This window comes from Hyperolius riggenbachi, chromosome 1 (assembly GCF_040937935.1).
Source record: "Hyperolius riggenbachi isolate aHypRig1 chromosome 1, aHypRig1.pri, whole genome shotgun sequence".
Taxonomy (NCBI): domain Eukaryota; kingdom Metazoa; phylum Chordata; class Amphibia; order Anura; family Hyperoliidae; genus Hyperolius; species Hyperolius riggenbachi.
Genome location: NC_090646.1, coordinates 580,904,245 through 580,931,115, shown reverse-complemented (window position 1 = coordinate 580,931,115; position 26,871 = coordinate 580,904,245). Strand labels below are relative to the sequence as shown.

Here is a 26,871-nt window from a genome sequence, read left to right as displayed (position 1 = left end):
GCACACACACACAGCGGCACATGCACACACACAGCGGCACATGCACACACACACAGGGCAGAGGCCTGGCCCATCGGGGCGCCACCACACCCACTTTGAGAGCCACCGCTTTAGACTATAGATGAAATCTGAAGACAATACCACTTTAAAGAGAAATTCCATTTTGTTGCAAAAAACTTTCAGTTCGGCTGCATAGCAAGAATATTATTTTTGCTTGATAATTTATTATTATGTGAATATAAACCACAAGCCTGGACAGTCTTATGGCAACAGTAGTACTCCAAATAGGGTATACAAAGTATTATTGCCAAGGTTGCAAACAGGAGCAAATTGAGCTTACTGTGAATTCTGGCAAAATCGTAGCTGGCAGCAGATTAAAACGGAAATATAATTTTTTCAGTACCATCAAACTGGAAAAAGACCTCTGCATTACTGATCCTTAACTAATACATTTTTATAACAATATTTTCGTTTTAAAACTACAGTAAGTGTAGAAATTATACAAAATAAAGGACTCACAAAATCGTGTTGGATTGATATCATAATGATTGCAAATGAAATCAATTTTCTTTAGGTTTTCTAGTTGTTGAAATTCATCTGGCAGGTGGTCCAAAAACTTTGGGTTATTCAGGTGAATAGACACTTCAGCCAAGAGAGGAAACTTGTGAATGCCACGAAGCAGCAGCTCTGGAAACACAATAAATGACACGGTTATAAACTAGGAATTGAATCTAAAACTGAGTTTCAGCACCAAAACTTTAAAGTGAACATGAGATGTAATAGATAAAAGTTTTAAACATACATGGGGCTTCCTCTAGCCCCCTCAGCGTCCTCCTCCGCCTCCTGGTTCTTCCGCAATTAAGCACGTTGCTCTCCCATTGCAGGGAGAGTTCCGCACCTGCGCAGTACTACTGTGCAGGTGCAGAATGCACCTGCACCAAGTGGCCGAATTAACAGACCGAAATGCGAAAGAACCAAAAGGCAGAGGAGGACACCAAAGCACCAATAATCCTGAAGGGGGCTGGAGTAAGCCCCAGGTATATATAAAACTTTTATTTTGGGCCATCTCAGGGTACACTTTAATTTATTATTTTGTGACATTTTCCCACAAGTGGCCCTGAAATACATAACAAATAATTTGGAAAGTTGGCACCATAGATTTGAATTTACAATACTTGGAATTACTAAAACTTGGTATTAAAGGAATACTTAAGTCATAAAAAAAAGACTTCTACTCACCCGGGGCTCTTCTCAGCCCCCTGCAGCTGAACGGTGCCCTCGCCGTGTCCCTCCGATGCGTCTGGACTCGCCGGCGGGCACTACCGGCTTGGCCGTCACCGGCCGACAGGCTCATTAGCCGCGTTGCCGGCCGCAATAGCATTATAGATCGGCTGGTGACGGCCAAACCGGAAGTGCCCGCCGGCGAGTCCAGGCGCATCGGAGGGACACGGCGAGGGCACCGTTCAGCTGCAGGGGGCTGAGGAGAGCCCCGGGTGAGTAGAAGCCATTTTTTTTTTTGATGACTTAAGTATTCCTTTAAGCAATATAAAGATGTCATAGTTCAAAAAAAAAAAATCCTATTTCTGGGTGAAAACTTCCCAGGGGTGCCATGCCTCGGCCCTGTGTGCGTATGCATGTTTGTCAGTGTTGGTTGGATTTTAAAAATTATGTGCTATATGTAAGCCCATCCCTTGGGCATACACAGCCATTTGTATTTTGTTTCTGGTGTATTTCTAAAGAACTTAGGATGGATATTACAGCAATCCCAAACTCATGAGATAAAGAGCCCTGTGCAATTCCTGAACTTGCTAGCATTAAAGGAATAATCAGGCCATTTAAGTTAGGTAAGATCTACTAACCCGGGGCTTTCGCCAGCTCCCTGCAGCCGATCTGTCCCTTGACGCATCGCCGCTCCCAGCCACTGGCCCAGGGTCTCCGCCAGTGCAGAGGCCGTCTTCTATTGTGCCTGTGCGAGCCCCGCTGTCAATCACCCGCACGTGGGCTGGAGTGTTATTTATTTATTTATTGTATTTATAAAGCGCCAACATATTACGCAGCGCTGAACATTAATTTAGGTTACAGACAATATTTAGGGGTGACATACAGCAATATGACAATACAGGAATATAAGAAAACCAGATCACACACCATAGTATGAGTACCAGGTAATGCTAAGTCAGTGACTGGATGGAGCATGGAGATTAGGCAAGTTAGGTTCACCCAGATGCACAGCATGGGTTCACAGTAATAGAGGTGCAAGATCAGGTAGGACACAAAAGGAGGAGGACCCTGCCCAAAGGCTTACAATCTAGAGGGAGAGGTAAGGACACGAATGGTAGGGGACAAGAGTTCAGCTGTAGGTTTAGAGCACCTGTGAGGGGTAGTAGGCCAGAGGGAAAAGGTGAGTTTTGAGGGCTTTCTTGAAGATGTTGAAGGAGGGGGCTGCCCTAATGGCTGGAGGTAGGGAGTTCCATAGTGTTGGAGCAGCTCTTGAGAAGTCCTGGAGGCGTGCATGGAACTGGGTGATGCGGGGGGCGGTTAGGCGAAGTTCATTAGAAGAGCGGAGTGAGCGGCTAGGTGTGTACCTCTGAGTAAGATCGGAAATGTAGGTTGGACAGGTTTTGTGGACAGATTTGTAGGTCAGACACAATATCTTGAATCTGATTCTGGACTGGATAGGAAGCCAGTGGAGGGATTCTAGGAGGGGATCTGCCGTGGTGGAGCGATGGGAGCAGTGGATAATTCTGGCTGCCGCATTCATGATGGACTGCAGTGGGGCTGTTCGGGTCATAGGGAGAGTGTTCTGTGTGATTGACAGCGGGGCTCACACAGGCGCAGTAGAGTATGACCTCGCAAGGTCGGCCTCTGCACCGGGCTTGGGGCTGGGAAAGGAGCTGCGTCGAGGACATATCAGCTGCAAGGGGCTGGAGGAAGCCCTGGGTAAGTAGATCTTGCCTAGCTTAAATAGCTTGATGATTTCTTTACGCGCCAGCTGGGAAGGGACCTTTGCCTAATAATGCAAATCTAGCTATCATCACCCAGCTACGTGGTGAAGAACTCCCTTGGGTGATGTAATCATGCAGCAAGTTCTTTTTCCTCTATTCAAATCCCTATCTCACACATTGTGAAGCAATGCTTTCCCTCAAACATGGAAGAGAACTTTTCATCTGCTCGGCGCAGAGGAATGTTCTTATTACTTATGTCCTGCTGGCTTTTTTATGCATCTGGGAGCCTTACTTTACTAAGGAGACCCTAGATGCCTTTCTTAAATAGGTAAAGGAAGTAATTTTTGGCTCCATACCTATTTAATTTAAAGGAGTGAATAAAAATAAAAACCTTTTATCCTTTGTTGCCTATCACACCACTGAAGTTTGATGGGACCACCCCTCGCACCAGCTGCGCACACTATACGCCACTTCATCTTGGTGGCTCTGTGGTGCCATACTACTCAGGTAGCCCTGTCAAAGCATCATTGAACCTCCAGCCAGGGCACTCCTTTGGTCCACTGGATAAACCAATGAGAATAATTTTGATTGGTCCAAGTGGACCAATGGGGAGCCGCGGCGGGAGCTATGAAGATGTTTTTTGCTGGGGCTCCAGTGTTTTCTAAAGCAGAGGAGGAGAGAGGCGGTGGCCACAGCTGGCCCAGTAAGTGGCACAGAGCTACAGGAAGGAACTTGGAGTAACAATGCCAGGAGAACATGACATGCAATGGTGAACGTCAGGTAAGTGCCTGGGAGCCTGAGGGCTTTAGCAGCAGATGTTGGGTGACAGCGGTGGGTGTGCTTGTATTTCCTGGGGAAGCGAGGCAGCAGTGCTGTTTTGCTGAAGGACAGCTCCATGGCACAAATACCTTGCTCCACAAAAATATGTGCACAGGAGCACAGGCCAGGCGAATAGTTACTATTCGGCTGAGTATTGGAAATTCTTATTCGCTTGGACATCCCTCAAGTGAAGCTGGCAGTATAATTTGCGGCTAAATCCTGAGCTATGTCAGAGCATAAGAAGCTTACATGCCACAAGCTTTTTATCACCATCGAATTGTATATGACCCAAATAATTGTATATATAGTACTGCTCCTAAATGGAACTTTCTAGGAATCTCAGTTTTACTTTGTGTTTAAAAACGAAATACATAATTGATTCATGTTTTTCTTGTCTCATCTGAATGGCAGTCTTTTAAACATTTTACAGCTTCCATCTTGCACAATCTTTCATTTTTCAGCATCTTTCTCTGCCATGCAAGAGTTTTATGGCTTGTAATTAGCTATCAGTATGAATTATACTACAGTTGCCTGACTCAAGTCCAATTGAAGAGGAAGTGTAATTTGAAGACATGCATTCTTAACCCTTACAGTAAGAGAAAAGAAAAACAAACAAACACAGCCTTATTACTTGTTGGCTCAGGACTGAACATACAAGTATCTACAGTATCTCTCCATGTCACTTAAGGTACAATTTTAAATCCAAAAATCTGTGGATATCAAAATCTCTAGTCTACAGAAATAAAGCATTAAATATTATGAACAGAAAGAAGACAAGACCTACCAGGACAATAAGACGTTTGATAAGGCGTTGGACATGTGATCTCCAGACATTCCAGAGTAGACATTTGAAGTATCTGTTGTTGCTCTTCTGTGGTCAGATTTGTTGCATTTAGTCTCATAACCTTGAAAGAAGCTGACAACTGCTCAATGATTGGGCCAAGATGCTTGATAAAATCAGTGCAGTTTGTCAGAATGAGCTCAATGTGATCCGATATGGAGAAGATTACCCTAAGTTTCTCATACTCGTTAGGAGATAAGCTGTCACTGTTGATGCCAATAGCTCTTAATTTGAAGTTAGGCACTTTATGACCCCTAAGTGAAACAAAGGGAAGAACAACTGAATCTTGTATTTCAATTTTGGGACGGAAAAGTGAAAAAAAACGATTAATGTCACTAACAATCTTATTGCTTCTCTGTGTTCTTGCACTGGGGGAGGGATAGGCAGAAGAATAATCACTCTCCACTGCAGGAATTCCAAGGAATCTAATAGAATGTTCCAGGGATGAGTCATCTGACGCTGTGACCGGTGTACCTGAATTCATCATGGTGAACATAATGAATTTCAACACACTTATGCTTTCGGGAAATCTCTGTATGATCCTTAGGGTGTGTTCTGAATACTTCAGATCAGAGCTTAGAGAGAAGGTCAGTGTCTTCCCAGTCAGAAAGTTCATAATTAAGGTACAAAACTCAGGCATACATTGACTATAAACAGCTACATCAACAGCAAATTCCATCAGTGTGTTCATGCACATTGATGAAGAACGTGTGCTGGATTGATCCCGTAGAGCCAAAATAAAAAATTCCTCTTTAAGTTCAAGTTCTGGATGCTGCTTCAAATGTTCTTTACTTTCTACATGACAGTCTAGTGCCCCAGGTGTGTCGTATAAGCTAAATAAGAAGGACAAGATCTTAACAGAGGCCCTTGAAGAATTTCTTATGGCGTACTTCAGGAGATAGCTGTAACGTCCTATAAGCTTTAAGAACGTGTTTACTTGATGAAGATAATGGAAGCCTTTTTCCAGATCCTCTTGTTTTTCGGAATCTAGAAGTTCACACAGTCTCCTTCCTGCGAGACTTTCCTGAAATGATGCATCACAAAACCTGTAGATAGACTGCAGTCGTTGAGCTGTGAATTTGCTCAAAATGCCAAATTTGATGGCTTTATGGCTATCCACGCCAGATACTCTAAGATCAATATCTGTGAACTGAAACTGAGATCGAAAAAGACCTATGAGGGCAAGTTCCCCACATAAAGACAACTGTGAGTTTACAGTTTCAGCCTCAGAAGAGAATTTTTGCAAACTGTAGTTTAAATAGGTCATGAAAATACTCATATAATCTAAGCTAGCAAAAAAGGGGCTTTGAATATTTGAGGAACAGTGAGCAAGTGTCATTAAAGGTGTTTCGAAAATGTCTCTCAAGTTTTCAGAAACTATTAATTTCATCACAAATGCTTTGAGATACTCAGTACAATCTGAAAATATGTTCTTGACTAAGTAGATGGTACTGTATAAAGGAAATCTCTGGATATTCACTATGGTTCTTGCACATTGCCGCATCTTCTTTGACTTGTCAGTGCTCACTGTGACTGCAATAGTCATTCTGTTCCAGGGGTTCTTCAGTAAAAGCTCATCAATAGCTTCAGGGACAGAATCTACTACAATGCCATAGTCATCCAGGAGGAATAACACCTTTTCTTTCAATTGCCTCATTATTTCATCCAGCGTCTTTTCGCTGATAGATGTAGTGGATCCAACCACTTGCTGACATATCATATCATACAGAGACTGCTTACTGTCAGTAGAGGAGAGGGAGATGTAGAACACAAGGCTGAACCTGCTGAGGAGAGGACATTTCCCTGATGCCCACAGAATGGCAATCTTCCTGAGCAGAGCTGTTTTCCCACTTCCAAGCTCTCCTTCTATCATGGTGATGTCCCTCAGCTCTGACAGGATGTCCGGTAATGTGAGTTGCCTCACTGGTTGATTTCTGATGTCCTTCAGCACAGTAGAGATATCTGCAAAATGTGAGTCCAGATCTACGGAAACAGAATCTCTGAAAGGAGACATAATGCAAAAGGCAGAATCATTGTACTTTTCAATGAGCTGCTTCTTCCACCTTTCCACATTTCCACCCAACTGAGAATGTCCTTGGGTTTCTAGAAGAAAAAAAATTCATCATAAGTAAGCAAATCTAATCTAAATTTGTAATGCCCATATGCAATTACCCTTTTCTCCCGAGTTTTCTCTAATGCTGGGCATACACGAGTCGACCCAGCGGCTCGATTAGCCACCGGATCGACTCCCGCAATACCCGCTCGTCCCCGCGGGCGCCCGGATCGATTCCCGCTCGTCCCCGCAGGCATTTCTTATCTTCCTTTCGTTTGTCTTCTGTTGTCCGCCCACGGGGATCAAGCGCGGAATCGATCGGCCGCATGATCGGACATGTCGGAAATTATCAATTGAGCCATCAGCGGCTCGATTGATAAGGGCCCGTTGACCCATGTATGCCCAGCATTAGGTGATATTTTTAAACTTGTCAATAAAATACATTTTAAACAACCTGCAAACAAGAAAACACTCAAAATAATGTTGATACTACTTTTTCACCTACTTTTTGGTACCTTTTTAAGTGCTGGAAAACTACTGAAATTTTTAATTTTAAAGTTAATTGCATATGGGCCCATGTGTTATACAGTATATATCTATAGGTCAGCATACCAGAAGTAAAGGACGTGGAGATAATGCATGCATTCCATATGGCGTAGCCCATAAAGTCACTAGGTGCTCAACCCGTGGTTACTCGATGAACTTGGAGTAGTAGAAAGTTAAAGGTTGGCTCTCCAAATAAGGTACACAAAGTTATGAATACTACAAAAAATGAGAATTGGCTCTTGGGTGCATATAGAAACACATATAATTTATTATTTAATTACAAAAATACTGATTACAAAACTAACAAAGAAAAAGACACAATACATATGAATATTAAAAAAATATATGTATAACCCCACAGTGATCATGACCTAAAGGAGGCTGCAGTCCTCCAAAATAGAAAGGGTTCTGGTACTCCTGTACACATGAAATGGCCTTAAAAGATGTATAATAATTGATCCAAGCGCAAGTTCCAAAAGCTCCAAGCAGAGAGAGATTAGCACAAAAGCGGAGCATAAAATTTCTGCATGCAGGTTAATTAGCAGTAGAGATGAATTTCCAGCATAGTTTAGCTTTAGAACCAGGCATATTATGGCAGTTAATTCCAGGTTGCAGGCAAATAGTAGCAGTGATATCAGGTATTTCTCCACATATCCACAATCCCACTCGCAGACTTGGATGGTAGCAAAACATAGGTAAACTCATAGAAAGGATGACATATTGAGGAGAACGCCAGAGACTCCAAACAGGACCCAATTGCAGTCCATAAGAAGGCTACATCAAGCCATGCAAACTAGTCAGCAGTAGAAAGCACTCATGCTCGCACAATGTGCATAGAGTTCAGCATAGTTCATGCATTAGAGCTGGATCAGCCAAAGTTTTCATAGCTACCAGTCATAGGTATTGATTCCAGGTCATGGATCAAAAGTGGGGATACATCAGAGCGCCAGGTGACCCCACGACATGTTTCGCTGATACCCAATGTCAGCCTCTTGAGCTGATGGCGCAAACCAACAGGTTACTCTGCGCTAGACGCCGAAGCCGCCATAAAAGCGCAGATACGCACCGCCCACCCGTCCCCTCCGTCATGTAGCCAATCGGCGCAGCAGCCTGAATCGCCTGACGTCATATCCGGAACCTCCCCGCACATCACAGCAGAGCCGGACAGGAGACGCCAGGTGTGTCACCATGGAGCGCACGGAAGTCCGCTCCATGTGACAGCAGCCATATGTCAAACCAGGTTGACACCATTTGGGAGACGCCCATAAGGGCGGGTCTCTACGAGTGTCATGTGTTTTATTATTATTATTACTAGCTGATTGCCCGGCGTTGCCCGGGTATGTATTTGGCTGGTGTTGGCTCCGCCCATTTTTTCTAACCCTAACACATAATTACTCAATGACCAAGTTTGTGAGCTTTGCTGTCTTTGGTATCAATAATTTGCATTGAAATGAAAAAATCTGATTGGCTGTTTGTGGCTCCACACCCTTTTCTGAATTTGAACCCCAGTAACCCAATGGCCAACTGTACCAGGCTTGAGGCCTGTGCCATTAACAGTGCAAGAATGGTAGCAATTAAATATTCCCCTTGAAAAGCAATAGGTTAAGTTTGATTCACTTTTGTAGGATCCACCCACTTTTCAGAATATTAATCTCAGTCACCCAGTGACCAACTGTGTAAAGTTTGAGAACCCTGCCATTAACAGTGTAAGAATGGCTGCAGTTTACATTTTCCCAGGGAAATTTGTATTTGTCTCCACCCACTGATGACCCGGTGTTGCCCGTGTATGTATTTGACTGGTGTTGGCTCCGCCCACTTTCTAACCCTAACGCACAAACACTCAATGACCAAGTTTGTGAGCTTTGGGGTCCTTGACATCAATAATTTGTTTGTGGCTTCACGCCCTCTCCAGCATATTTTACCCAATGATCAACTGTAGCAGGTTTGAAGCATCTGCTATCAACAGTTTAAAAATGGCAGCAATTTAAATATTCCCCTTTGAAAATCAACAGGTGAATTTTAATTGGCTGTTACAGGCTCCACCCACTTCCCTGAATATTAATCTCAGTCACCCAGTGACCATCTGGGCAAAGATTAAGAACCCTGCCATAAACAGTGTAAGAAGGGCTGCAGTTTACATTTTCCCAGTGAAAATTTGTTTTTGGCTCCGCCCACTTTTTGTAACCTGGACACACAGTCACTCAATGGCCAATTTTGTGAGCTTTGGGGTCCTTGGCATGGTATCGATAATTTGTACTTACCCATTAAATGAAACAAATCTGATTCACTGTTTGTGGCTCTGTCCCCTTTTCTGAATTTGAACCCCAGTGACCCAATTACCAACTGTACCAGGTTTGAGGCTTGTGCCATTAACAGTGCAAGAATGGCAGCAATTTTAATATTCTCCTTGAAAAGCGATATGTGATTTTTGATTGGCATTTTTAGGCTCCACCCACTTTTCTAAATATTAATCCAAGTCACCCAGTAACCAGCTGTGCAAAGTTTGAGAACCCTGCCATTAACAGTGAAGAAAGGCTGCAGTTTACAATTTCCCAGAAAAATCTGTTTTTGGCTCCGCCCACTTTTTGTAACCTTGACACACAGTCACTCAATGATCAAGTTTGTGAGCTTTTGGGTTCTTGGCATCAAAATTGTGGTAATGGAAGCAGTTTATCCAGCAAAGAAATCTGATTGGCTGTTTTTGGCTCTGCCCCTTTACTGAATATAATGTCATCAAGATGGCGCCGTAACAGGACGCCGCGGCCACATGGCTCCGGTCCTTTTCTCCTTTCTCCTCCCTATCCCTCACCTGCTCTCTCTCCCCCTCTGGGGAAGATGCGGGGGAAGATGCGGGAATAGCGGAGGTCGCGGGTGGGAGCCGGTGGGCCGCAGAGTTTGAGCAGGCCAAGGGATGCTGAGGGATGCCAGCTGATCGGCCACGTGTTGCGGGGACTCCGCCATCCTCAGCAGTCCAGCCAGCCACCCGAAACGCCGACACACAGCCTGGGGAACCTACCGCTGATCAGGCGCTCGGCGGATCGCGCCCATGCCCTGGGATCGCAGCATGTGTCGGCCGCATGCAGCAATTGCTCCTCCGACACCTCTGCTGGCTGCCGCTGGATCAGCTGACTGGGATGCGCCGGGCAGTCAGCTGATCATTGCTGTGCCATGTGCTCCGAGCTGGGAAGGTAGCCTGCCAGCCACAACGCTGCTGCCACAGCATGAAGGGGAGAAGCGGGCTCTTCTGCTCCTCAGTGCAGGTCTGCCACTGCTGGATACACCAGCATGCCGCTGCCGGATCCATCCATCTGCCCTCTGCAGCTGCACCGGCCCACCGCTGCTGTTGCTGGATCCACCAGACCATCCACGGAAACACCATCGTCTCTCAAGGTCTGTGCTGCTGACCTCCTGGCCACCTACACCCTACCTGCACTAGGCCACAAAATTTCCCACTGGCTGCCAGGTCCACTACCTACTGCCTACTGCCCCATCGCAGCCACAGAGGTGATGCTGCCCCCCTCCCAGTGGAGCTGGCTGCTGCATCTGATGTCCTGCCACCACCAAGGTAAACCCCCCTGGCCTGTCCACCACTGCGGCCCAGCAAAGGTGCCTCCTGGCCCCACAGGGCCCCCACTGCGTCTGCACCCTCATTACCAGCCGTGCAGACTTGAGATCAGGAGTGCTACCCCTCGGGCAACCTGGTCCGAGTGAACTCTGCTGTCCGCCTCCATTATGATGCCCCTCGCGTCGCTGTGTAGCGTCCAGTGCCGAAAATGGCAGCGCTCATATCAGCTCTCAGGCTGCTCCTCCAGTCCCACTCTTTTCTGTTCCTGCTATCAGTGTATGTTTTGCGATGTTTGTATTACGTTAACTGTACGTGTAGGCTGTAATGCTCTCTGTTTTGCTTTTTGTTTTTGCTTTTTATTGTTTATATGTATGTACCGTGCTTAAGAGTGGGTCCACACTAGACCCAGTTGCAGGACGGACACTGCAGTCCGGATCAGGGGAAGTACCCACCGTACTGCAAACTGATGAAAGTGCATCAGTTTCCGTTCAGGTTTTTCCCTGACAGAAAACGTCTCCATCATTAGGAAGGAGTGGGAGGATTTTTTTGGGCCAATCATAAAGCTCAGGCTATCCGTTTTAACATCCGTTTTTTGCCTGTGGAGCTGGAGATGCGTTTTCTCATTGCTTTCACTACCCCTGCGTGTATCCGTGGTCCTGATCCGTTGCGTGAAAATGCAGCAGATCCGGACCTTCCGTTCAGGTTTTGAAAACGGATCCCCGCAAACGCTGACGGATCCGTTTTTTACTTGGGTGAGGCTGGCTGCTATTTTGAACATTAATATCCGGGACTCCGTTTTTCATCAGGTTTGAAAAACGCAGCCACGGATACGTTTCCGGACCTAGTGTGGACCAGCTCTGACTGTATGCAATGCTGTACTTTGCTTAATTGTACGCCCTAGCTGTAATGTTGTCCTATGTATGCTTGTCCCCTGTCTATGTATGTACCATGCTTATCCGTATGCGGTTTCTTGTCTTTTTCATCGACGGCCCTGTATGCGCCAAAACCAATTCCGGGTACAACCCACCGTTGTACTTGGCGATAATAAATTCTGATTCTGATTTTGAATTTGAATCCCAGACACTTAACGACCGACTGTAGCAGGTTTGAGGCCTCTGCCATTAACAGTGTAAGAATGACTTCAGTTTCAATATTCCCCTTGAAAATCAATAGGTGAATTTTGATTGGCTCTTGTAGGCTCCACCTAATATTAATCCCAGTCACCCAGTGACCAACTGTGTGAAGTTTGAGAACCCTGCCATTAACAGTGTAAGAAAAGCTGCAGTTTATATTTTCCAATGTAAAAAGTTTATTGTTTTTGGCTCTGCCCACTGTTTTTAACCTTGACATACAGTCACTCAATGACCAAGTTTATGAGCTTTGCGGTCCTTGGCATAAATAAATTGCATTTTACCATTGAAATTAAACAAATCTGATTGGCTGTTTTTGGCCCACTCCCTTTAGAATTTAAGCCCCAGTCTCCCAGTGACTGACTGTACCAGATTTGAGGCCTCTGCCATTAAGAGTGTATGAATGGCAGCAATGTAAATATTCCTGTTGAAAATCAAAAGGTGAATTTTGATTGGCTGCTGTAGGCTCCACCCACTTTCCTGAATATTAGTCCCAGTCACCCAGTGGCCAACTGTGTCACGTTTGAGAACCCTGCCAATAACAGAATGGCTGAAATCAATCTAACAAATCTGATTGGCTGTTTGTGGCTCCACCCCTTTAGTTAATTTGGACCCCAGTCACCCAATGACTGACTGTATCAGGTTTGAGGCCTCTGCCATTAACAGTGTAAGAATGGTAGCAATGTGAATATTCCCCTTGAAAATCAATAGGTACATTTTGATTGGCTGTTGTAGGCTCCACCCACATTTCTGAATATTCATCCCAGTCACCCAGTGGATAATTGTGTAGAGTTTGGGAACCCTGCCATGTTAAAAATGTAGTTGTTGGCACCGCCCACTTTTTCTAACCTTGACATACAGTCACTCAATTATCAAGTTTATCAGCTTTGGGGTCCTTGGTATCAATACTTTGTATATTCCCATTGAAAAAGAAACAAATCTGGCTGTTTGTGGCTCCGCCCCCTTTCTAAATTTGAACCCTAATCACCCAATGACTGACTGTATCAGGTTTGAGGCATCTGCTATTAACAGTATAAGAATGGAAGCAGTTTAAATATTCCCTTTGAAAATTGAAAGGTGAATTTTTATTGGCTGTTGTAGGCTCCACCCACCTTCCAAAATCTTAATCTCATTCACCCAGTGGCCAACTGTGCAAAGTTTGAGAGCCCTGCCATTAACAGTGTAAGAAAATGGCTGCAGTTTATATTTTCCCAGTGAAATTTGTTATTGGCTCCACCCACTTTTTGTAACATTGACACACAGTCACTCAATGACCAACTTTGTGAGCTTTCAAGTTTGTGAGCTTTCAGGTTCCTGGCATCAAAAATGTGTGAATGGAAGCAGTTGATCCACCAAGGAAATCTGATTGGCTGGATGTGGCACCACCCCTTTAGTGAATTTGGACCCCAGTCACCCAATGACCGACTGTAGCAAGTTTGAAGCCCCTGCCATTAACAGTGTAAGAATGGCAGCAGTTTAAATATTCCCCTTGAAAATCAATAGGTGAATTTTGATTGGCTGTTGTAGGCTCCACCCACTTTCTTGAATCTTAATCGCGTTCACCCAGTGACCAACTGTGGCAAGTTTGAGAACCCTGCCATTAACAGTGTAAGAATGGGTGCAGTTTACATTTTCCCATTTAAAATGAATGGCTGAAATGTGATTGGCTGTTTTATGCTCCATCCACTTTTTCTGGATTTGTAACCTCGGTCACCAAGTGACCAACTGTGCCAAGTGTGGGGACTCTGGCTTGATAACTGTGAGAATGGCAGCCTTTTACATTTTTTCTATTGACTTGAATGGGTGAAATCTGATTTGCTGTTTGTAGCTCCACCCACATGTGCAGTGGGGCCACGAGACCCCCAGAACCTATCATCCCAGGTAGTAAGGGTTCTGTATACCAAGTTTCATTCAAATCGGTCAAGCCGTTTTCGAGTGATCGCGGCACATACACACACACACACACACATATACATACACACACACATACTGTACATCCGATTTTATATATATAGATTATTATTGTTTTTCTTGTTCTGCATATGCCCGCCCGTCCCCTCCCTCTTTTGCCGGTCGGGGTGTGAAAAATGCACTGGAACAGTAGCGGCGCTATGTACGATGGGCCTGACACTCGTAGAGACCCGCCCTTATGGGCGTCTCCTGAGTGGTGTCAACCTGGTTTGACATATGGCTGCTGTCACATGGAGCGGACTTCCGTGCGCTCCATGGTGACACGCCTGGCGTCTCCTGTCCGGCTCTTTCCGCTGTGATGTGCGGGGAGGTTCCGGATATGACGTCAGGCGATTCAGGCTGCTGCGCCGATTGGCTACATGACGGAGGGGACGGGTGGGCGGTGCGTATTGGTCATTGCTCGGCCAAGTTGATCGGCCTGGTGCCGCCACCTATAGCCAATGCTTTCTACTCACTGTCCACGTAACACCACTACTTCCTCCCTCCGGATTTGAAGGAGGAAGAAGCGACATTACATGGACCTCAAGTGGAACGCATCAGCTATAGGTGGCGGCATAGGTAAGTTAACCCCCCTCTGCCACAGGGAGCCCTATATAATTTACATTTTCAATTTCTCGTAGCGAACATCACTACTGTCAATATATACTGCTCCAGTACAAAGAAAATGCAGCCTCTTGTACCACTACTCATGCCTCCCTGTCCAGGTGGTTGATCCTAAGGTGGCCATACACAAGTCAAGTTTCGAGTCCAGTGTCTTTAAAAACGATAGAAGGTATGGAAAAGTTGAATGTCATTTTTTTAATCAGAAAAATGTCTCAGATTTCCCGAGTTTTAAACCTTTTAATCTATTGGCCATGTTTGAAAATGCTGATGGATTTTTAGAAAAAATTTGAATAGTATACGTTGGATTGGTTTGATTTAGGTAAAAGATGTGAAGAAAACATTTTATAGTGTATGGCCACCTCTACACAGATGGGCCTATCCCAAACTCAATGTTTCATAAAAAAACAGTTAATCATCGAATGAGAGGACCTGTTGCAGCCTTGAGGTACCCATACGTGCATCAATTTTCCTGTTTGGTTTATCTGCTGGGAATTGATTTCCTTAAATATCCAATTGATTGAATTTCAATTTATTCTGACCAAAAATCAATTGAAAGTATTGATCTGAATGGACAGAAATTCAGGGTCGATCGGGGGCGGGGCAGGAGCGGTAGTCCATTGATAGGTAATTGCATTGCACTACATGGAACAGGGCAGATTTTGAATAGCTTCACTGCGAGAATCTAGTGAAGATTGATGTGCTGTGTATGGTAGGACTCAATTCCTTTCAGAGAGGAAGTGATTGTTCTGTCACATTCGGTGGTAATCTATAAGTGTATGTGCAGCTTTACTATCTGTTCATTTGTTATGGAGTGATTGTATGGAGCTGAAATGCTTAATCTTTATTGGTGCAAATACAATAGTTCTGTGTAACCAACACATAAAAGAAAAACTATTTTTTTTTGTAAATTTAGACTATATAGCCACAGTATTGCATTTCCCATTCAGCGTACCACAGTATATTTGGAATTGTAAACCACCAATCTAATAACTCACAGTAAATGGTTTCTGATAATCACATCCAGGAAAATTATTAATCTACAGATTCCTCTACAGCTTTACAGAAGTCTGTACAGAATATGCTAAAATTCATTTATACGTGATGACTCTTACGTGCCACTGATGCAGCTTCAGGGTCCAGTATGCTTGTGAATGGTTCATTCTAAAAAAACAAATAATAATAACAATTCATTATAACCAGGATTTTCCTCTTCCCCTGCTTTCTTCCACTGAGATCTATCTGAATTCTTTGAAGAAGATCTCCAAGAAAGCATACTACCTGATCCGACAGACAGAGCCCCTTCCCGCCAGTCCTTTCACCAGATATGCTGCAGTTTCATTTTGTAGAAGAAGAAAAAAATGACAGTGACCCCGTGGTCATGATGCTGCAGAGTCAGCTCACAGAGCACTGAGAAGTGAGGACAGGGTGGGGGAGAGGCAGGGAATAGGGGGCGGAGAGCCAGTGGGACGGCCTGATAGGTGGGGAAGGGGGCGGGCATAAAGCAGGAGTTCCTCTCCTGCAAAGGATGCCCCTTCCCTTGCTAGTTTACTGGGGGGTGTTGTGCGGAGACCAGCGTGGAGGGGAGACAGAGGTATCATGTCCTTCAGATGGAAATATGCCTGTGTCCTATTTATTACATATAAAACTGTTTCAGGGAGCATGTTAAAGAGGCACTGTAGTGACATAAAGTAGAATGCAGCACATTATTCAGGATACTGCTCTTACAGTAATTTGCCCGCTTTCAGCATCAGAAATACTTCTTATATTTATATATTGCTATATATTGGTATGTAGCCCTGACCTCTCAAAGATGCTTAATCTAGGCTATTTAGCTATGCGGAATGCTCCTCCTACTGCATTCTGGGAGACCAGGTATTATTTTCACTGGATACGGAATTCTCAGAAACAAACATTCCACAAAGTTGCACCTGATAGGACTAAAGAAGTCACCACTTGTGATAAATTTCAAGGGGAGAAAAGATTTTACAATGGGCTAACACTGTCTAAATTATTTGCAAATAAATAGTTAAAAAATAAGAAATTTTATTCATTATGTTATTTTCATTACAGATCCTCTTTAATTACTTTCAGGCGGGACAATTGTTGGTGATAATCTCAGATGATAGTTTTAGTAAACGATTAATTTGCAGGTAAAGATATTGTAAAGGGTAACAACATACTTCCAGTGCAGAGTGGATTTGCTGTGCGCATATCTCCTTGTATGAGGTCTGTGATAATTTCTTATTTATCCAGTCCATCCATTTTGGACATGAGGGCCCATATGCAATAAACTTATTATCCTGAGTTTTCTCTTCTCTAATATTTTCACAACTGGTCAATAAAATGCCCTTTAATGCTGGGCATACACAGATGCAATTCCGCGCCAGATCGAGCCGCTGGCTTGATGCCGGCGCGGACCCTCTCGTCTCCGCGTGCCCCAGATCGATTCCCGCTCGTCCCTGCGGGTGCTTCCTTATCTTCAGCTCGATTCTGTCTATTGTCCGCGGGGATCGAGCGGGCGGGGATCGAGCGGGGTCATCGGACCTGTCGGAAATTATCAATCAAGCCATCAGCGGCTCGATTGATAAGGAAAAACTGTCCATGTATGCCCAGCATAAACCACTAGCAAACAAGAAAATTCTCAAAATATTTTTGATAGTACTTTTTCATTTACTTTTTGCTACCTTTCCAATTGCAGAGTGCTGAAAATGTATTTTAAAGAGAAGATTAAAAATTATCTCCTAGGAGAAAAAGTGAATTGCATAGGAGCCGAAGTGTTTAAATTCCATCACTTTGTAGTTGGTAACTGTTCTTAAAGTGCACTTAGCAGTAGCACCCATCACCCTATTTTCCATAGTGAACCTCCCCATATGGGGCTCTTAACGCAGTAGGCCATTGGTGGGACGGAGTTTAGGGGGAGCACCATTGTTTCTCTATGGGGGGAAGCTCCTGTAGCCCCCCCGTCAATGTGGGATTCGCCATCACTGGCCACACCGGCTGCAGTTCAAAGAAACTGCCTATGGAGGGCGATCCTGACCGCACTTCATGCCAAGAGATGCATGCCGCAGTGCATGTACAAAGTACCGTACATCTCCCATCAGGGAGATGTATGGACTGCAGTTCCTGGCATGCAGTTCTTGGCATGCATCTCCCAACATGCATTGCAACTGGGAGTACGCTCCATAGGCCCTTTCGTTGATCTGCGGCCGCTGGTAAAGGTGAATGCCAAGGGACAGAAGCTACAGGAGCAGTCCCCCATGCGTAAGCAATGGTGCTCCCTTAGGGAGGTTCATTGTGAAAAAAAGGGTGATGATGCTAAGTACACTTTAACCACTTAAGTACGAGCGGTCTCTGCCCCCTTAAGGACCAGAGACTGCTCGTACAAGAAACGGCGGAATAGCTCCGAGTACAGTCGAATCACCTCACATACACGCCACAATCGCTGTCACCGCCGCACGTCAGGAACCTGGGCCACCCATACTCCTCTCTCCACATACATGCCACAATCGCCGTCACCGCCACACGAAAGCGGCGAGAATGCGTGGCGTCGGTGGATTGAAATCTACACCCTGGGAGCCAGGTAGCCATCAAAACAGTGTGTAGATTTCAAATCATTAAATTAACTCTATCAAACCAAGTGTTCTAAAATGACAATATACACATAATGTCTACGTAGCTGTGTAAACATTTTCCTACTTTTCATGTTAAATATCAGAGGCAAAAGCTTTGATTCATTATGTGTAGATTTTAGCTACGTTTGGAATGTCTTATTTGCAGAGGTATGAATCTGTAAGAATCTCTGCAACCTGACATGCTAAGAACAGTGTAATATTAAAGCAGATTACCTGACAGGCTTTTGTTTTCATATATCACGTTTCACACACACAATAACAAATGTTTATGTTGCACATAAGATACATTTCCTCTGCTCTCTGTGAGAGAAAGCTCTGCCTGTCTCTGACAGAGCTCTCTGCACATATAGAGTTAATGATGCACTGTGAAGAATTTCAGCAGACTACTGTCAGAAAAGTGTGAAAGGGATTAGATAATAGTAAACAGAGAGATACGGATTCAAATGTATACACCAATACTTCGCAGCACTTCCCAAACATTTTCTATCTCGATTGAAAAAAACATGTCAATCGATAGTTTCCCTTTAAAGAGAACCCGAGGTGGTATTTAATTATGTTACTGGGGCACAGAGGCTGGTTGTGCACACTAACACCAGCCTCTGTTGCCCCATGGTGTGCCTCCATGTCCCCCCTGCGCGCTGCTATACCCCCGCAGTGCTGGCGACACGCAGCGTGTCGCCAGCACAATGTTTACCTAAGCGCTGTCAGTCAGCGCCGCTCCCCCGCCTCGGCGCTACCCGCCCGCGTCACTTCTCTCCTATCAGTGGGAGGGAAGGGACACGAGCGGGTAGCGCCGATGCTGAGGAGGCGGGAGAGCAGCGCTGACAGACAGCGCTTAGGTAAACATTGTGCTGGCGACACGCTGCGTGTCGCCAGCACTGCGGGGGTATAGCGGCGCGCAGGGGGGACATGGAGGCACACCATGGGGCAACAGAGGCTGGTGTTAGTGTGCACAACCAGCCTCTGTGCCCCACTAACATAATGAAATCCCACCTCGGGTTCTCTTTAAGGTCCTTAAGTAGTTAAAGTGGATCCGAGATAAACTTTTACTCATTGCATAATTGTGTTCCTTACATATAGTTTATAGGGCATTCCTCAAGCCAAATACTTTTTTTTAATACTCTAATTCCCTATAAACTAAACAAGCCTCGCCCACAGCTCAAAGTGCCTTGGCACTCCATGTAGCAAGGGCTTATGGGAGCTCAGTCTGGGCAGGAGGAGGTTACTAGCCAGAGATTTCAGAGGCAGAGGGGAGGAGGGAGGAGGAGAGGGGAGTGAGCTTAGGGCTGGAGATGCAGTTGCAGCTTGCCTATGTGTAATGTGACAAACAAAACATGGCCGCTCTCATTGTATCACAGGAATAAATAAACATAAACTGTTGAAGCTGTTTGCAGCTAGATTTGCTGTGTAAACTATCTAAACTTTAGATAAGATACAGTATATAGACAAGTTACTTGTTATAGTTAGTTTTTCATCTCGGATCCGCTTTAAGTGGCAGTGACTATAGATAGGGTATATTTTATCAAAATGGAATTAAAAATTCCGCATATTAGATTGCAATATATCTATTGAAGAAACAGTTAATATAATGTGAAAGGTGACAATATTTCTTTACCAAACTACATTACATATTACCTACAGTTGTTTTCAAAATTATTAAACCCCCAATGCTTTAAAGGGTTTTAGGGAATTTAGTGTACATTTGTAATTGTGTTCAGAATGAAATCTTACAAGGACTTTTTTAAAGAACCAAATGCAACTAAAATGACATCAATTGATTTTGTAATACAGTATTAAAAAATTTTTTGTGATTTTTTTCATTGACACAATTATTCAACCCCTAATGCTGGTGGGCATACACGGCTCGTTTTATATTATCAATCGAGCCGCTGATGGCTCGATTGATAATATTCAACCTGTCCGATCACCGCAGCGGGTCGATACCGCGCTCGATCCCCGCGGGCGGACAATGGAAAAAACGAAGCGCAGATAAGGAAGTGCCCGCGGGGACGAGCGGGAATCGATCCGTGCGCATGTGCGGACGAGCGGTGACGCGCCTGTATTGAGCCGCTGGCTCGATACCGGCACATAAACGTACCGTGTATTCCCACCATTAAAGACTACCACTCTTAAGAACAGAGGTTCATTCAAGTGTTTTCGATCAGGTATTGAAAACACCCGTGGATGTTAACAAGCAGCAATCAAGCATAATAAGCACCAATTAGGCAGATTTTCCATTACTGTGATACTCAGCTCCTTCTAGACATTTACTGGTGTATTTACAAACATGGTGAAGTCAAGAGAATGGTCCAGGAAGACAAGAGAAGAGGTGATTTCTCTTCACAGGAAGGGCAATGGCTATAAAAAGATTGCAAAGATGTTAAACATACCAAGAGACACCATAGGAATCATCATTCGCAAATTCAAGGCAAAGGGCACTGTTGAATCGCTACCTGGTCGTGGCAGAAAGAAGATACTGACTTCGACTGCCAGGGGAGGACTGGGACCTTTTGGCCTGGGGGGACAACACAAACTAGAGGCCCGTTCCACGGCATCCCCAGCCCAAAGCCATCTTTCTTGTGTGCAAATCTTCAAATTGTGATGACTAACAGCCCCCCCCCCCCCCCCCCCCCAAGGGCATGGAGAGAAAACGTATTCTACTCTCATACCATTGTTATGTTGACTGCATGTGTCCACTACATAGATAAGGAATCATACATACTTTGGAATTTATACACTGTTCCTGCTCCCTAGGGTTCATAAAAAAACATCTGTCTCACACTGCAGCAGTTCTGATGACTTAATGTACAACATTATAAACAAAGGAGTCACACAAAAAAAGTTGTAGACTGTCCCTCAGAAGAGATTCCTAGATTCTTAAAACGCACGCACGCACGCACGCACACACACACAGCAATAGGGGTTGCAGAGGTAGCGACCGCATCGGGGCCCTTGGGCCAGAGGGGCCCCTGAAGGGCCCTCCCTCAACTACAGTATTAGCTCTCTATTGGTCCTGTGCTTGTAATAATCACTTCTATAGATACTTTGAATAGTAGTAATCATTAGCACACTATTCCCCATCACCTTCTTGCATCTCTGACACTGTAGTTGTCCTTGGCAGGTTTTGGTGCGCCGTATCAATTATTTATAGAGTGCTAGGGGGGCCCCATGTAAAACTTGCATCTGGGCCCATAGCTCCTTAGCTACGCCACTGCGCGCACGCACGCACGCACACACACACACACACACACCTGATGCCTAACCCAATTTCTCCACACAATCTACCTGTCTGTGTCTGATGCCTAACCTTAAAGGAGTTATCAGGCTTTTTTTAATGAAAATAAGTGCTACTTACCCAGAGCTTTGTCCAGCCCCAAGCTCCCAGCATGTCCCTCGCTGCTGCTCTGCAGTCAGCTGTTCGCTGCCGCTGCCTCCCGGTCCCCAGCGATGACGTCAGGCCGACTGCGCCTGTGCGAGCAACGCTGTCAATCACCGCCACATGAACCGGAGCTTACTGTGCAGACGCAGAACTACTGCGCCTGCACAGTACGTTCCGGTCCACATGGTGGTGATTGACAGCGCAGCTCGCACAGGCGCAGTACAGGCCGACATCCAGGTCAGCCTGGCGTCATCGCCGTGGACTGGGAGGCAACGGCAGCGAACGGCTGACTGCAGAGCTGCGGCGAGGGACATGCTGGGAGATTGGGGCTGGAGGACGCCCCGGGTAAGTAGCACTTATTTTCATTAAAAAAGCGTGATAACGCCTTTAAACAACCCCCCCCCACACACAAACCTACCTACCTGGTGATGCCTAACCCCACGCCTGCCCACCCATACAAACTACTGTTCTGCCACCAACCCCCCCCCCCCCCCCTCCAACGACCTGCTTGACAGTGCCTAACTGCCTGCCTCCCCCCCCCTGACCACCAATCACTCCACAAGAAGAAAAAAACATTCCTCCTCATGCCAGGGTCAGAATGGGGATGATTATCACACAAAAAAAAACCTCAGAGGGCACTGACCTGGGCAGAGAATTGAATTTGACAGCAGTACCAGGCAGGAAAGTGTGAGTAAGTCAGTGACAAGAAGGGAGAAGAAGAAACAAAATTCATTAAAACCACCTTCTCCTCTGGCGACCTGGACCCGACCTCCTCTAGCCTCCTGTCTCCTCACCTCAGTCCTCCTACACCTCCTCCTCCTCCACAGCAGCAAGCAGCTACAGGTGGCGTCTCTCCGACTACCAGCACCCCCCCCCCCCCCCGAGTGTCAGACACCACCAGCCAGCCACTCGTAGCCACAGCTCCAGGCCCCCAGCCCAGAAAGCTGAAGAGTGAGACAGCTCACTCCGACAACACCTCCGGCACAGCAGCACAGGGGAGGACTGTGTCCTACTCCTCCAGCCAGGCCAGCCAGCCACTCGTTCCAGCAGCTCCAGGCCCTCAGCCCCCCCCCCCCCCCCCAGGATCAACCTACGGGGCCAGCGAGGCCCTAAGCTATATGTGTGAACACGCTCACATACACTGCGCAGCCACGCACAAGGGCACGCCACGGCCGGCCGCCTCAGCCCCCTCTCTGATTGGATAATACTTGCCGGAAAATATCGCGTGAGGTTGCGCTCCCCACTGCGGACCTGTCACCTGTGGTCTGTCTGCAGCCGCTGCGGATAGCGGCGGCTGGCCCTAATTACTTAAGATTCGGGTCGGCCCGGGGGGCAATTGCCCCCCGTCCCCCCAGGCCAGTCCGCCCCTGTCGACTGCTGTGCGCTACCTGAAGCGCAAAGTGGAGAAAAGTCCCCGTGTGACTGCTGAGGAACTGAAAAAAGATTTGTCAGATGCGGGTACTGAAGTTTCAGCTCAGACAATAAGGCACACACTGTGTAATGAAGGCCTCCATGCCAGAACTCCCAGGCGTACCCCCTTGCTGTCTCCAAAGAATAAGAAGAGTTGACTACGGTATGCCAAAAGTCATGTGGACAAACCACAAAAGTTTTGGGACAGTGTTCTGTGGACTGATGTAACAAAATTAGAACTGTTTGGGCCCATGGATCAACTCTATGTTTGGAGGAGGAAGAACAAGGCCTATGATGAAAAGAACACCTTGCCTACTGTGAAGCATCGCGGGGGGTCAATCATGCTTTGGGGCTGTTTTGCTTCTGCAGGTACAGGGAAGCTTCAGCATGTGCAAGGTACCGTGAATTATCTTCAGTACCAGGAGATATTGGATGAAAATGTGATGCAGTCCGTCACAAACCTGAGGCTTGGGAGATGTTGGACCTTTCAATAGGACAATGATCCCGAGCATACCTCCAAGTCCACTAGAGCATGGTTGCAGATTAAAGGCTGGAACATTTTGGAGTGGCCATCGCAGTCACCAGACTTAAATCCGATTGAGTACCTCTGGTGGGACTTAAACAAAGCAGTTGCAGTGCGCAAGCCTAAGAATGTGACTGAACTGGAGGCTTTTGCCCATGAAGAATGGGCTAAGATACTCGTAGATCGCTGCAAGACCCTTGTGTCAAGCTATGCTTCACGTTTCAAAGCTGTTATAACTGGAAAAGGATGTTGTACTAAGTACTAAGAATGAATGTCACTTGGGGGTTGAATAAAATTGATAATGATGTGAGCACAGAAAAGACATTTGTGGTTATTTAATTATAAGTGTTATGCTATATTTGTCTGACTTACAAGTGCCTCTTTGATTTAATTGTAAACAAGATGACTAAAATGATCAAAATCAATGTCATACTTGCCAAAACACTCTAATAATTTTGAACACAACTGTATGTAAATCTCAAACTAGTCATGAATTGGTTCAGTAGGAAGTCTGTCTATGTTGCAAAACATTGTTCTTACCTATTTTGGAAAGTTTTAACTACACATTAAAAAAAATATATTTCTTGATCAAGTTAAAGTTATTACTGTACAGTTGTTTTTTTTATTTGTGATCTTCTCCAGTTTTTTTATGGTTCTAAAGTTGTTCAGTAAAGTTGTTTTATTGTTAATTGTGCCTGTCAGTTCAGTAAGATAAAATAATTCCTTGGTTGCATTTGCCCTTCCTGTATATTCAATGAAATGGAAGTTTTGTTAATTGATTATTTAGTATGTTTGCGGTAATACACCAAAGCCAAACTTTTTGTATGGTGTGCTGTATTGCATTACTCGGATACATGTGGTCCAGTATTAGTCATTACTATGTACTTATATCAGGGCTGGTTCAAGTAACAATTGGGCCCTAAGGCCAAAAAGCGTCATTAGAGGGCCCTTTGTTGCAGCCACATTTCCCTCCTGGGCCCCTGAGCTGGCTGCTGACCCTCCGCCAATCACCTCCCAACTTAACAGACTCTGCAGAGTCCCTGGGGAGCAACAGTTAAGATGGAGAGGGACATCTTGGGGGCCCCTACAGGCTCTGGGGCCCTGGGGCAATTGCCCATTTTTTTCCTATGGTAGCTCCGGCCCTGACTTATTTAACGCTGACATCTTACGCAGCGCTGTACAGGGTATATTGCTCACAATCTAATCCTTACCATAGTCTGATGTCTATATCGTGTAGTGTATATATATCGTAGTCTAGGGCTCATGTATGCATAGTGCAGTGTCTGGAGGAAACCCACGCAGACATGGGGAGAACATACAAACTCCTTGCAGATGTTGACCTGGCTGGGATTTGAAGCAGGGACCAAGCATTGCAAGGCGAGAGCGATAACCACTACACCACCATGCTGCCCATTTTTCGGTGATACCTTTAATGGCTGACTGTACAAGATTTCTTCACAAGTTTTCAAAAACTTTATTTCTTCTTCAGGCATGATACAAAACTGCATAAGAACATAGCCGGCCTTTGATATGAGCGACCGGAGTGGTCGCTCAGGGCGCCAGCTTCCAAGGGGGCGCCTATAGCTGGTTGCCTATACTGAGGGCTCCAACACCTGGCTACCTATACTGGAGGCACCTATGCCTGGCTACCTATGGGGGTGATGGAGACCTTCAGCTGACTTCCTATACTGGGGGCACCTATGCTTGGCTACCTATATTGAGGGCACCTACACATGAGATCCTATACTGGGGGCACCTATACCTGGCTATCTACCGATACTGAGTCTGAGGGTGTTTTGGGGGGGGCGCTCTGCGGCTATAACGCGTGGTGCAAATTGTCAGTGCTGTGCTATCATTCTAAATGGGGGGGAGGTGGCTAACTGTCCCACTGAATGTTTTTATTAATATTCCTGAAAGGTTCTAGCCTTCATTTTTAAGTGTATTCAGGATAATGCACTCTTTCCATCCACTCGTGGTTATTAATAGTATTTTTTCTATTATACATACGTGACGTGTCACAGAAATCTGAGCATTTGGCATGATGTGTCACAACATCAAAAAGGTTGGGAACCACTGTTCTAGGATATAGCTCAGGAGAAAAGAGGAATTGCATATGGGCCTGTGTGTGTATATCCACGTGGGAAGAGGATGAAAGGGGGGGCACAAAAATCAGGTTTCGCTCAAGGCGCTGTGAAACCTAAGGCCGGCCCTGCATCAGAACCATAGAAAGTAGAGTCATATACAGAAGCTCATATATGATTTTTTAGGGTAGATCACAATCTGACACCATGTAAAGGTGCCCATACATCTAGGGATTTTGCTGTACGATCGACCATTCAATTCCATTATTTTATGGAATTGAGCGTGTTCCAGTATGCCCAATCGATGAAAAGTGGCTGATTGCATGTTGAATCGACCAGCTTAGTCAATTGAGCAGGATGCAAGATATCGGTCAATCGCAGAGGGATTGCCTACTGTTTACGTGTCATTCGATCGACTCTGAATCAATTTTTGCATTCAGAGCATGGAGACACAAAATTGGTCAGATCGATTAGCGAAGGTGAGTTGCATCTTTGTAGTTTGTGGGTCACTAGTTGATCGACTTTCGATCAACTATACTGAAGTAGAATCCCCAATAAAGTCAATTGCTTTGGCAATTGAATCAAAATCACTAGATGTATAGGTACGTACACATGTTTAATTTTTTTTTTACTAACTGTTGTTTAAACCAGTCATTTGAACGACAAGTCGGGCGTGTGTACGCGCTGTCGAGCGACTAATAACAGCCGGGTTGCCTGATCTGCTTGGCAACTGTCGTTTAAACGACTGTTAGGTACGTACGCGTGTACAAACGACTTTCAGTCGTTTGTCCAACTAATAGTCATTCAAACATACAGTCCTTTGAACAGTCCTTTGATCTAGTCCATTGTTCTATTCAGTCCATTGTCCAGTCAAACGACATGTAAATTAGGTGAAATTAGCATATCAGCTGCTCTGTTGGTCTGTGTGTACATGATGTTTGAAGACTTGTTGTTTGCACATTAAAGGTTCATACAAACCTACCAACTATATAGTTACATAGTTACATAGTTATTTTGGCTGAAAAAAGACATACGTCCATCGAGTTCAACCAGTACAAAGTACAACTCCAGCCCGTCCCCCACATACCCCTGTTGATCCAGAGGAAGGCGAAAAAAACCCCACCAGGCATGGTCCAATTAGCCCCAAATGGGAAAAATTCCTTCCCGACTCCAGATGGCAATCAGATAAAATCCCTGGATCAACATCATTAGGCATAACCTAGTAATTGTAGCCATGGATGTCTTTCAACGCAAGGAAAGCATCTAAGCCCCCTTTAAATGCAGGTATAGAGTTTGCCATAACGACTTCCTGTGGCAATGCATTCCACATCTTAACCACTCTTACTGTAAAGAACCCTTTCCTAAATAAATGG

General features: G+C 45.3%; 1 protein-coding gene across 1 annotated transcript in view; it reads right to left on the bottom strand.

The window, feature by feature from the left end:
- The window catches only part of LOC137538538 (baculoviral IAP repeat-containing protein 1-like), a 48,129-nt gene that overhangs the window by 14,373 nt on the left and 6,885 nt on the right, over positions 1-26,871 (bottom strand). The window contains exons 4-6 of the mRNA XM_068260814.1: positions 15,586-15,634; positions 4,549-6,708; positions 520-687 (exon numbers count right to left, since the gene is read on the bottom strand). Coding sequence (XP_068116915.1) covers positions 520-687; positions 4,549-6,708; positions 15,586-15,634 — 2,377 coding nt within the window. The remainder of the gene's footprint in view (positions 1-519; positions 688-4,548; positions 6,709-15,585; positions 15,635-26,871) is intronic.